We start from the raw sequence: 12,476 nt of genomic DNA on the forward strand, positions 1-12,476 counted from the left end.
AAGTATGAGAAATTAACTGCTATAAGTTTCAAACTATGAACAAAAATAACAATGTACTACTTCTAGACCAGGTGTGACATAATTCTCTCTCTGGACAAATTCGTCCTTACCTTGCAGCCTGGACAGCACTCAACTGGACCACTGGGTTATCACTTGTGGCATTCTGCAACACCAAATGTAAATTTCAGAAATTAAAAAAAAAATCAATTTCAAAAAACTTCAAAAAGAGAATATTAAAATAACATACCTGCAATATAGCTTCTAGTGTTACATTTTGCTTAAAAAGAAAAAAAGATAGTTCAGCACAGAGTTTAATAGCAAAATTACATTAATTATAATGTATTTACTGAAGTTAAAGAGTCAATATACCCTAATTATCATTGTAAAATTAGTCTTAAGATTGAGAATAAAGTTCTCTAGTTATTATAAAAATTACTTTTACAACACCTTATAAGCAACGTTAACTTACTGCTTTAAAATCAGCATCAACATCTGAATCTTCTAAACTTTCCTCTTGGGGAACATTTCTTTTTTTCAGTAAGTGTTCATCTCTTTTGTTCTGAAAGACAACCAATAAAATAGTTAAGTTCTAAAGGCTGCTGCTAATGAAAACATCATTAAAATTGTTTCAACTTTATCAGCCAACTGTGAAATAAACACTAAATTTCTTTATAAGGATAATATGAATGAATTCCAGTTGAGCTATTTCAAATCCTGAAAGATGATGCAGTGAAAGTGCTGCACTCAATATGCCAGCAAATTTGGAAAACTCAGCAGTGGCCACAGGACTGGAAAAGGTCACTTTTCATTGCCAAAGAAAGGCAATGCCAAAGAATGCTCAAACTACCGCACAATTGCACTCATCTCACACGCTAGTAAAGTAATGCTCAAAATTCTCCAAGCCAGGCTTCAGCGATACGTGAACCGTGAACTTCCAGATGTTCAAGCTGGTTTTAGAAAAGGCAGAGGAACCAGGGATCAAATTGCCAACATCCGCTGGATTATCAAAAAAGCAAGAGAGTTCCAGAAAAACATCTATTTCTGCTTTATTGACTATGCCAAAGCCTTTGACTGTGTGGATCACAATAAACTGTGGAAAATTCTGAGAGAGATGGGAATACCAGACCACCTGACCTGCCTCTTGAGAAACCTGTATGCAGGTCAGGAAGCAACAGTTAGAACTGGACATGGAACAACAGACTGGTTCCAAATAGGAAAAAGAGTACGTCAAGGCTGTATACTGTCACCCTGCTTATTTAACTTATATGCAGAGTACATCATGAGAAACGCTGGAATGGAAGAAGCACAAGCTGGAATCAAGATTGCTGGGAGAAATATCAATAACCTCAGCTATGCAAATGACACTGCCCTTATGGCAGAAAGTGAAGAGGAACTAAAAAGCCTCTTGATGAAAGTGCAAGTGGAGAGTGAAAAAGTTGGCTTAAAGCTCAACATTCCGAAAACTAAGATCATGGCATCCGGTCCCATCACTTCATGGGAAATAGATGGGGAAACAATGCAAACAGTGTCAGACTTTATTTTTCTGGGCTCCAAAATCACTGCAGATGGTGATTGCAGCCATGAAATTAAAAGACGCTTATACTCCTTGGAAGGAAAGTTATGACCAACCTAGACAGCATATTCAAAAGCAGAGACATTACTTTGCCAACAAAGGTCCATCTAGTCAAGGCTATGGTTTTTCCTGTGGTCATGTATGGATTTGAGAGTTGGACTGTGAAGAAGGCTGAGCGCCGAAGAATCGATGCTTTTGAAGTGTGGTGTTGGAGAAGACTCTTGAGAGTCCCTTGGACTGCAAGGAGATCCAACCAGTCCATTCTGAAGGAGATCAGTCCTGGGATTTCTTTGGAGGGAATGATGCTGAAGCTGAAACTCCAGTACTTTGGCCACCTCATGCGAAGAGTTGACTCATTGGAAAAGACTCTGATGCTGGGAGGGATTGGGGACAGGAGGAGAAGGGGACGACAGAGGATGAGATGGCTGGATGGCATCACTGACTCGATGGACGTGAGTCTGAGTGAACTGCGGGAGTTGGTGATGGACAGGGAGGCCTGGCGTGCTGCGATTCATGGGGTCGCAAAGAGTCGGACATGACTGAGCGACTGAACTGATTACAAATCAATAACAGGCCACATTCTGGATTTGGTAGAAAAATTAACTGGTTTAAAGGCCAGCACTCATACACAGACACAATTTATTAGGCAGCAACTGTCTTCACCAATACTGTGCTTCCTAATTTGTAATAAAGATTCAAATTTTAAATTATTATGCTGCTGCTGCTAAGTTGCATCAGTTGTGTCTGACTCTGTGCGACCGCGCAGACGGCAGCCCACCAGGCTCCTGTGTCCCTGGGATCTCCAAGCAAGAATACTGGAGTAGGTTGCCATTTCCTTCTCTTATTATAAAGGTCTAGCAAATATATTTCAACTAGTATACTAGCTTTCATCAACTTACTGCTAATGGTTGCCTGAAGCAATGCATTTATTAAGAAGCCAGCTTAATGAGGGTTTATTGCTCAAATGTTAAGATTTGTATGTATCCCACTTATTGGGAGTGCAGGAACGGGAATTCACTAGCAAAAATGTCATCTACTTGCTATTACCTTAGCAGTTTTAAACTCTTATTTCTACATTTTATGGGATTTAAACTCTTTGTAATGGCAATGTGTGTCATTTTACATAATATATAACTGGGTAAATGACAATTTTTCTTTTTAGTTTGTCTACAGAATTAAGTAAAAATAGATAAAAAGACTGTATGATATCTAAGATTCTTTTCAATTTAAAACTTTCAAGGCTTTACCTTCTGGTCTTCAATATTTACACGAGTGTTTGATTACAACAGAAAGGTACTGAAGATGTATTAATACTGATGCTAAAACTCAGATCAATTAGAAAAACTAGAGACAGATGAGGCTTACTGGGTTATATGCATGGTATTTACTTTTGCGCTATGTATAAGCAAGCATGTTTAAACTAGATACTTACATGTATGCTAATGCTTAAGAGATTACCAACTTCAAATTATATTACAGCACATTTTAGTATGTACTCAAATAATTAATTCTACATTATTTTCAAATTGATGCATCTCACAAATATGAAAATAATGCACTGATATTTTATAGTCTCAAGTGGCTCCCCACAGAATACTTACTAATTTACAGAGAGAAAACTGGGCAGATAAATGTCCTGATCAAATGGCAAAGATTATAATCGAGTAAAGGAAAAATACATATAACTCAGGGAATTCTACTCAAAATTCTGTAATGGCCTATATGGGGGAAAATAAAATATTAAACAGCAAATATATCTCTTCAAGAAAATTAGTGATACCAAGGGAACATTTCATGAAAAGATGGGCACAATAAAGGACAGAAACCTAATGGACTTAACAGAAGGCGAAGACAGGAAGAAGAGGTGGCAAGAAAACACAGAAGAACTATACAAAAAAGATCTTCATGACCCAGATAACAACAATGGTGTGATCACTCACCTAGAGACAGATATCCTGGAATGCAAAGTCAAGTGGTCCTTAGGAAGCTTCACTATGAACAAAGCTAGTGGAGGTGATGGAATTCCACTTGAGCTATTTCAAATCCTAAAAGATGATACTGTGAAAGTGCTGCACTCAATATGCCAGCAAATTTGGAAAACTCAGCAGTGGCCACAGGACTGGAAAAGGTCAGTTTTCATTCCAATCCCAAAGAAAGGCAATGCCAAAGAATGTTCAAACTACCACACAATTGCACTCGTCTCACACACTAGTAAAGTAATGCTTAAAATTCCCCAAGCCAGGCTTCAAAAGTACGTGAACTGTGAACTTCCAGATGTTCAAGCCGGTTTTAGAAAAGGCAGAGGAACCAGAGGTCAAATTGCCAATATCCATTGGATCATCGAAAAAGACAGAGAGAGTTCCAGAAAAACATCTATTTCTGCTTTATTGACTATGCCAAAGTCTTTGACTATGTAGATCACAACAAACTGTGGAAAATTCTGAAAGAGATGGGAATACCAGACCACCTGACCTGCCTCCTGAGAAATCCCTACACAGGTCAAGAACCAACAGTTAGAACTGGACATGGAACAACAGACTGGTTCCAAATCGGGAAAGGAGTGTGTCAAGGCTGTATATTGTTATCATGCTAATTTAACTCATACGCAGAGTATATCATGCAAAATGCCAGGCTGGATGGAGCACAAGCTGGAATCAAGATTGCCGGGGAAAGTGTCAACAACCTCAGATATGCAGATGACACGACCCATGTGGCAGAAAATGAAGAGGAACTAAAGAGCCTCTTGATGAAAGTGAGAGAGGAGAGTGAAAAAGTTGGCTTAAAACTCAACATTCAGAAAACTAAGATCATGGCATCTGGTCCCATCACTTCATGGGAAATAGATGGGGAAACAATGGAAACAGTGACAGACTTTATTTTGGGGGGGGCTCCAAAATCACTGCAGATGGTGACTGCAGCCATGAAATCAAGAGATGCTTGCTCCTTGGAAGAAAAGCTATGACCAACCTAGACAGCATATTCAAAAGCAGAGACATTACTTTGCCAACAAAGGTCTGTCTAGTCAAAGCTATGGTTTTTCCAGTGGTCACGTATGGATGTAAGAGTTGTACTATAAAGAAAGCTAAGTGCCGAAGAATTGATGCTTTTGAACTGTGGTGTTGGGGAAGACTCTTGAGAGTCCTTTGGACTGCAAGGAGATCCAACCAGTCTATCCTTTAAGGAAATCAGTCCTGAACACTGATTGGAAGGACTGATACTGAATCTGAAGCTCCAATACTCTGGCCACCTGATGTGAAGAACTGGCTCACTGGAAAAGACCCTGATGCTGGGAAAGATTGAAGGCGGAAGAAGAAGGGGACAACAGAGGATGAGATGGTTGGATGGCATGACTGACTCGATGGACATGAGTTTGAGCAAGCACAGGGAAGCCAGGCATGCTGCAGTCAATGGGGTTGCAGTGTCTGACACGACTGAGAGACTGAACTGAACTGATAGTTGATTTACAATGTTGTGTTAGTTTCAGGTATACAGCAAAGTGAATCAGCTATCAGTTGCTTCTCCTCCTGCCTTCAATCTTTCCCAGCATCAGGGTCTTTTCCAATGAGCCAGTTCTTCGCATCAGGTGGCCAAAGCACTGGAGCTTCAGATTCAGCATCAGTCCTCTAGTGAATATTCAGGACTGATTTCCTTTAGGATTGACAGGTTTGATCTCCTTGCAGGCCAAGAAAAAAAATTTTTTTTTAATTTCAAATACAGTTTAAAAACAAAAAAGAGTAAATGAAAATCAACACAGTATGCCTTCTCATTGATGTACTGAGAAAACAGTATCATCTTGATGGTACTCCTGAGCAAAATAATAGTAGTAATAACAACCATTTGAGAAAAGTCAGACAAACCTAAATTGGCCATTCTATTAAAAAATCAGTCTATATATTCAAATACACTGTCACGAAAGATATAGACTGAAGAACTACTGGATCAAAGGAAACTTAAAAGACAATATAACTAATTGCAATGTCTAATCCTAGACTGGATCTTGGATTTATAAAAGAATATTATTGGAAAAAGCTAGCAAAGTATGAGTGACGGTCTATGGATTAGATAAAAATTTATGTGAACCTGAAAAAAGAACTGTGGTTACACTGGAAGATATATGAAAATAATGTACTAAGGGTGTATGTAAGGGGGCACCATGCTGCAAATTAACTGGTTGGGGGGGGGGGGTTATATAAATATATATATTTATTTATCAGGGAGAAAGTAAGATTAAGGCAAATATGGGGAAATGCCAAGAATCAAGGAAGTTGGGTGCTGAGTGCTGTATGTTTTTGGTACTATTCTTGAAACTCTGAATTTCAAACTGCAAGTATGAAATTTTTTCCAAATTAAAAATGTATGCTTTTCACTTTGTGACTTACAACACAGTTAACCCTAAAATCCATTATTGTTTGTTATTCAGTCGCTAAGTTTTGTCTGTCTCTTGGCGACCCCATGGACTGCAGCACACCAGGCTTCCCTGTCTTCCACCATCTTCTGGAGTTTAAGTTCATGTCCATGGAGTGAGTGATGCCATCTAACCATCTCATCCTTTGCTGCCCTCTTCTCCTTTTGCTTCCAATCTTCCCCAGCATTAGGACCTTTACCAATGAGTCAGCTCTCGGCATCATGTGGCCAAAGTATTGGAGCTTCAGCTTCAAGCATCAGTCCTTTCAATGAATATTCATCAGATATTTAGGACTGACTGGTGTGATCTCCCTGCTGTCCAAAGGACTCCAAGAGTCTTCTCCAGCACTACAATTCTAAACCATCAATTCTTTGACATTAAAGTTATTTTTATGGTTCAACTCTCACATCTGTACCTGACTACTGGGAAAACCATAGCTTTTTTGACTATATGGACCTTTGTTGGAAAAGCAATGTCTCTGTTTTTTAATATAGTGTCTAGGTTTGTCATAGCTTTCTTTCCAAGAAGCAAGTGTCTTCTAATTTCACGGCTGTAGTCATCATCTGCAGTGATTTTGGAGCCCAAAAAATTGACATCAAATTGCCAATATTCGTTGGATCATAGAGAAAGCAAGGGAATTCCAGAAAACATCTACTTGTGCTTCACTGACTACAAGAAAGCCTTTGACTGTGTAGCTCACAACAACATCTATTATATGGTAATTTTTAACACTTCTTGGAATTTAAGCCATTTAAAAAGTTTCAATAAAGTTGATTGATTTGACAGATAAACAAAACAAAAATTATTCTAATCCTGGTTCTATTTTCATCCTCTGTTTTCTCTAACTTTACCAGAGTCTGAATAATTAAGCTTCCGAAGGCCTTTCAGGGATCTTACTCCCCCTATTCCTCCTACTCTCCCAGGTATTTCAGGCACAAAAGTAATACAAAAGCATAAGCACAACTAAATCCTCCTCTGTACACAGATGCCCAATCCAGGATAGCATTTTACCATTATATGTCTGCTGTAAGGAAGCTCCTTTCTAATTCTAATTTGCTAAATTTTCTTTTTCTTTTTCAGACACACATAGGTGCTCAATTTTATTAAACTGTGCTTTTTAAAAAAATCTATTGAAATGGCCACATAATTTTCTCCTTTCATCTATAAATGTGGTAAATTGTGAGTTTTTAATGTTAAACTCAGAACTTTTTAATGTTCAACTTATAACCTGGGATAAACCTGTCTTGGAATTAAAATATGTATGTATATTCATTACTGGATTCAATTTAATAATACTTTATGAGGGATTTTTTCCCACCTATGTTCATAAGTGAAACTGGCTTATATACATCTTTTCTCATGCTGTCTTTGCCTGGTTCTTGGTGTTATGGTTTGTTAACCTTATAAAATGAGTTGAGAAATGTTCCCTCTACCTTCTCTGAAATCACTAAAGCTGAAATTGAAATTGTCAGTCCCTTGAATGTTTGCTGGAGTTCTCTCTGTGAGTACTTTTTCTATTCAGGGCAATAAGAGAGGTTACATTTTTAGTTACTGATTTAATTAACTGTTTTAAAATCTATTCAGATTTTTAAGTTTCTTCTTAAGTAAGCTGGGTAAATTATTTTAAAATTTTCCACTGGGAAATTGTTTGTTTCACCTAAGTTTTCAAATTTATTGGCATAAAATTGTTCATATTCAAATTGTGGTTGTTTTAGAAAATGGTTATCATTCCCCTTCCCATATCCATGACTCTGGATAATCTGGTCCTGTATTTATTCCAGGTACGACCATGTAACTTGCTCTGGCAATGGACTTGAGTTTAGTAAATGAACTTGAAAAGCTCCTCCACATCCAAGCATGTCCTCTCTTGCTGCTTATATAATTCTAGAGCCACCAGGTGAACAACTGTGAGCTTGCCTGTTGCAGGATGAGCCTATGTGGAAGATAACTAAGGTCTCAGTCAATAGTAAGAAACTTCTATGAGACCATCTTAGATCATCCAGTCACTAGCTAACCCACCAGCTGACCAGAGCTGAGTGAAGGAGCCCAAGCAGAGATCAGGTGAACTGGCCCAGACCAGAAGAACCACTCTGCCAACCCAAAGAATTGTCAGTGGAATAAAATGGCTATTTTGTTAATAAGCCACTAGGCTTCAGAGTGGTTCATTGTTGTTCGGTCACTAAGTCGTGTCCGACTCTGAAACCCCATGGATAGAAGCATGTCAGGCTTCCCTGTCCTTCACTATGTCCCAGTGTTTGGTCAAACTAATGTCCATTGAATTGGTGATGCCATCCAACCATCTCATCCTCTGTTGCCCCCTTCTTCTCCTGCCCTCAATCTTTCCCAGCATCAGGGTCTTCTCCAATGAGTTGGCTCTTCACAACACGTGGCCAAAGTACTGGAGCTTCAGCATTAATCTTTCCAATGAATATTCAGGGTTGATTTCCTTTAGGATTGACTGGTTTGATCTCCTTGCTGGCCAACAGACTCTCAAGAGTATTCTCATGCAGTAAAAACTAAGTGATGTGAAAGTGAAAGTGTTAGTTGCTCAGTCGTGTCTGATTCTTTGCGACCCCATGGACTGTAGCCCGCCAGTCTCCTCTATCCATAGAATTCTCCAGGCAAGAATACAGGAGTGGGTAGCCATTCCCTTCTCCAGGGGATCTATACTATGCAGGGAAGTAATGTACTAATATTTTTAAAAAATAATGCTACATATGAATTAACATGCCTTTTAAATTCCATTCATTCCACTCTACCTGCTATAAATTTCTCCTATAAAGGTAAGTCTTCAATTCCACAGGTTCTGACAGGTAACATCTTCCTATTGGTCATATATTGGTGTTAGTTAACTTCCATTAGGATTTCTTGATGCTCAAGGTATTGAGAAGTGCTTACTTTTCCCCAACAATTATGAGATTTTGGTAACTTTCTCATTTACTGATTTTTCATTTAATTGTCTCATGATCAGAGAACAAAGTCTGTACAACACTGAAATTAGCTGACATTTGCTTTATAACACAGTTTCCAAAACTTTTTCAGTACGTAGTATAAGCCAAAAGCAATACCCAACAGTTTTCTTTATCAAATAGTTAGGTCCAAACAAGTTAATAGTAATTTGGGAGGGGAGGTGTGCCAAGGCACGTGTAAGTTTAAAGAAAATATCTTTATTTCACTTAGACAAAATATGTAATTGAAAAAAACACAGTGCAATCTAGTGGTCAAATTATGAACTATTTCAGTTCTGTGGTAATAAATGATTCTGTGGTATCTGAAATGTTAAGTGTCACTGTGTTTCTCATAAAAATTTAGAATATCCAAAGGTATTCCTCTGATTCACTACAGTTCCATGGTACCTCACTGCACAGTGCAGCAACTAAGGCTACATACTATTCACAAAAGCAATATTCAAATATGCATGTGGCTTCATATGTGTATATTAGATATCTAACACTTCAAATTAAGTTATTTACCTATCTCTTATTAACTGGTGTATTTAAAAGTTCTCCAACAATGGAAAAACTTCTCCTTGTGATTGTGTCAATTCTGGCTTACATATATTAATATCTGGGCATACCCAAGTTCAGTGTTGTTACAGCTTCTCAGTTATAACAACTAAGGGATACAGAAGTCTGGTGTACTACAGTCCATGGGGTCACAAAGAGTCAGACACAACTTAGTGACTGAACAACAGCTTCTTAGTAAGTTGCTTCTTTTATCAAGAATTAAGTAACAACCTTCATAGCCAAATTAAAATCATCCTAACAAAGTTCATTTTGGGCACCCTAGGGCATGAAAGTTATAGTTTACTCTTAACAAAAAATATGTACAACCAAAGTTCAGATGATCAATCCACGGGCAGACTGCTGGTGATGTGATTAATCACCAAAACCAGCAACTTCAACTGTCCTTTTGCTTGTCACTTAGAGATCTTTACCCTCTTAGAGACTGTGCTATAGTTAAGTTCGGCATCTATAAAAGGTATCTTTTTCTTTAATCAAGTGGGAGGGGAGCTCAGAGGATATGGAAACTGGCCTAGTTTCAATACCTACTTTATCTCCAAACACATACACAACAGACTAGATCCATTTTAAAGTTCCTTTAGAAATCCATTATTAATCTGTTGCCTCATATATGTACTTAATACTTCTTAGATCTTCTGTTTTCTGACAACTGTTTGAACCACATGGAACGGCCACTTAGTACATCAAAAAACTTAAACATTTACATTAAGAGGCATTATAGCACAATCGTTAAAAACTCAGCTCTGCCATTTTTCAGCTAGAGACTGCCCCAGACTTGCCCGAGAGTGTCCAGGAGTCTCCAGCGGAGGCATGGGCCAGCGGTGGCCTGCTGCAGGGTCGAGGGCACTGACTGCAGGGGACCTTTGGAAGGAGGTCACCATTATCTCCACTACTTCCACCATAGTTTGGCCTTAGGTCAAAAAACAGGGAGGAAACACAGCCCCACCCATCAACAAAAAACCGGATTAAAGATTTACTGAGCTCAGCCTCACACATCTGAATAAGACCCAGTTTCCCCCTCAGTCAGTCTCTCCTATCGTATCCAGCAGAGGGCAGAAAGAATGAAAACCACAATCACAGAAAACTAATTAATCTGATCACATGGACCACAGCCTTGTCTAACTCAATGAAACTATGAGCCATGTTGTGTAGGGTCACCCAAGACGGTCGGACGTGGCCCACCGGAGAAGGGAATGGCAAATCACTTCAGTAGTCTTGCCTTGAGAAGCCCATAAGCAATATGTAAAGGCAAAAAGATATGACATTGAAAGATGAACTCCCCAGGTCGGTAGGTGCCCAATATGCTACTGGAAATCAGTGGAGAAATAACTCCAGAAAGAATGAGGAGACATAGACAAAGCAAAAATAACGCCCAGTTGTGGATGTGACTGGTGATGGAAGCAAAGTCCAATGCTGTAAAGAGCAATACTGCATAGGAACCTGGAATGTTAGATCCACGAATCAAAGTAAATTAGAAGTGGTCAAACAGGAGATGGCAAGAGTGAACATTGACATTTTATGAATCAGTGAACTAAAATGGACTGTAGTGGGTGAATTTAACTCTGATGACCATTATATCTATTACTGTGGGCAAAAATCCCTTAGAAGAAATGGAGTAGCCCTCATAGTCAACAAAAGAGTCCAAAATGTAGTACTTGGATGCAATTTCAAAAACAACAGAATGATCTCTGTTCGTTTTCCAGGCAAATCATTCAGTATCACAGTGGTAGTGATGGTGGTGGTTTAGTTGCTAAGTTGTGTCCAACTCTTGCCATCCTACCAGGATCCACTGTCCATGGGATTCTCCAGGCAAGAATACTGGAGTGGGTTGCCATTTCCTTCTCCAGGGGATCTTCCCGATCCAGGAATTGAACTGGGACTCCTGCATTGCAGGCAGATGATAAATCAACTGAGCTATAAGGGCAGCCCAATATCACAGTAATCCAGGTCTATGCCCCAACTAGTAATGCTGAAGAAGCTGAAGTTGAATGGTTTGAGGAAGACCTGCAAGACCTTCTAGAACTAACACCCAAAAAAGATGTTCATTATAAGGGACTGGAATGCAAAAGTAGGAAGTCAAGAGATACCTGGACTAACAGGCAAATTTGGCCTTCGACTAGAAAATGAAACAGGGCAAAGGCTAACAGAGTTTTGCCAAGAGAATGCACTGGTCACAGCAAACACCCTCTTCCAACAACAAAAGAGAAGACTCTACGCATGGGGATCACCAGATAATCAATACCAAAATCAGACTGATTATATTCTTTGCAGCCAAAGATAAGAGAAGCTCTATACAGTCAGCAAAAACAACACTGGGAGCTGACTGTGGCTCACATCATGAACCCCTTATTGCAAAATGAAAATGAAAATGTTAGTCGCTCAGTTGTGTCTGACTCTGCGTCTGTCCATGGAATTCTCCAGGTAAGAATAGTGGAGTGGGCTGTCATTTCCTTCTCCAGGGGATCTTCCCAACCCAGGAGTCGAACCCAGGGCTCCTGCACTGAAGGCAGATTCTTTACTGACTGAGCTATGAGGGAAGCCCCAAGTCAGACTTAAACAGAAAAAAGTAGGGGAAACCACTAGACCATTCAGGAATGACCTAAATGAAATCTCTTACAAATATATGGAAGTCACAAATAGATTCAAGGGATTAGATCTAATAGACAGAGTGCCTGAAGAACTATGGACGGAGGTTTCGGACACTGTACAGGAGGCAGTGATCAAGACCATCTCCAAGAAAAAGAAATCCAAAAAGGCAAAATGGTTGTCTAAGGAGGCCTTACAAATTAGCTGAAAAAAGAAGAAAAATGAAAGACAAAGGAGAAAAGGAAAAAAGACAAATTTGAATGCAGAGTTCTAAAGAATAGCAAGGAGAGAAAAGAAAGCTTTCCTCAGTGACCAATGGAAAGAAGTAGAGGAAAACAATAGAATGGGAAAGACTAGAGATCTCTTCAAGAATATTAGACATATTAGG

The 12,476-nt window shown here is 39.0% G+C and overlaps 1 protein-coding gene across 2 annotated transcripts in view; it reads right to left on the reverse strand.

Annotated features, from left to right (window-relative positions):
* KPNA3 (karyopherin subunit alpha 3) overlaps positions 1–12,476 on the reverse strand; it is a 94,989-nt gene that overhangs the window by 25,257 nt on the left and 57,256 nt on the right. For both annotated transcript variants that reach the window (XM_055542193.1, XM_055542194.1), the window contains exons 3-5: positions 470–559; positions 248–277; positions 111–163 (exon numbers count right to left, since the gene is read on the reverse strand). In XM_055542193.1, the coding sequence (XP_055398168.1) occupies positions 111–163; positions 248–277; positions 470–559 (173 nt within the window). The remainder of the gene's footprint in view (positions 1–110; positions 164–247; positions 278–469; positions 560–12,476) is intronic.

Source organism: Bubalus kerabau, chromosome 12 (assembly GCF_029407905.1).
Source record: "Bubalus kerabau isolate K-KA32 ecotype Philippines breed swamp buffalo chromosome 12, PCC_UOA_SB_1v2, whole genome shotgun sequence".
Taxonomy (NCBI): Eukaryota; Metazoa; Chordata; class Mammalia; order Artiodactyla; family Bovidae; genus Bubalus; species Bubalus kerabau.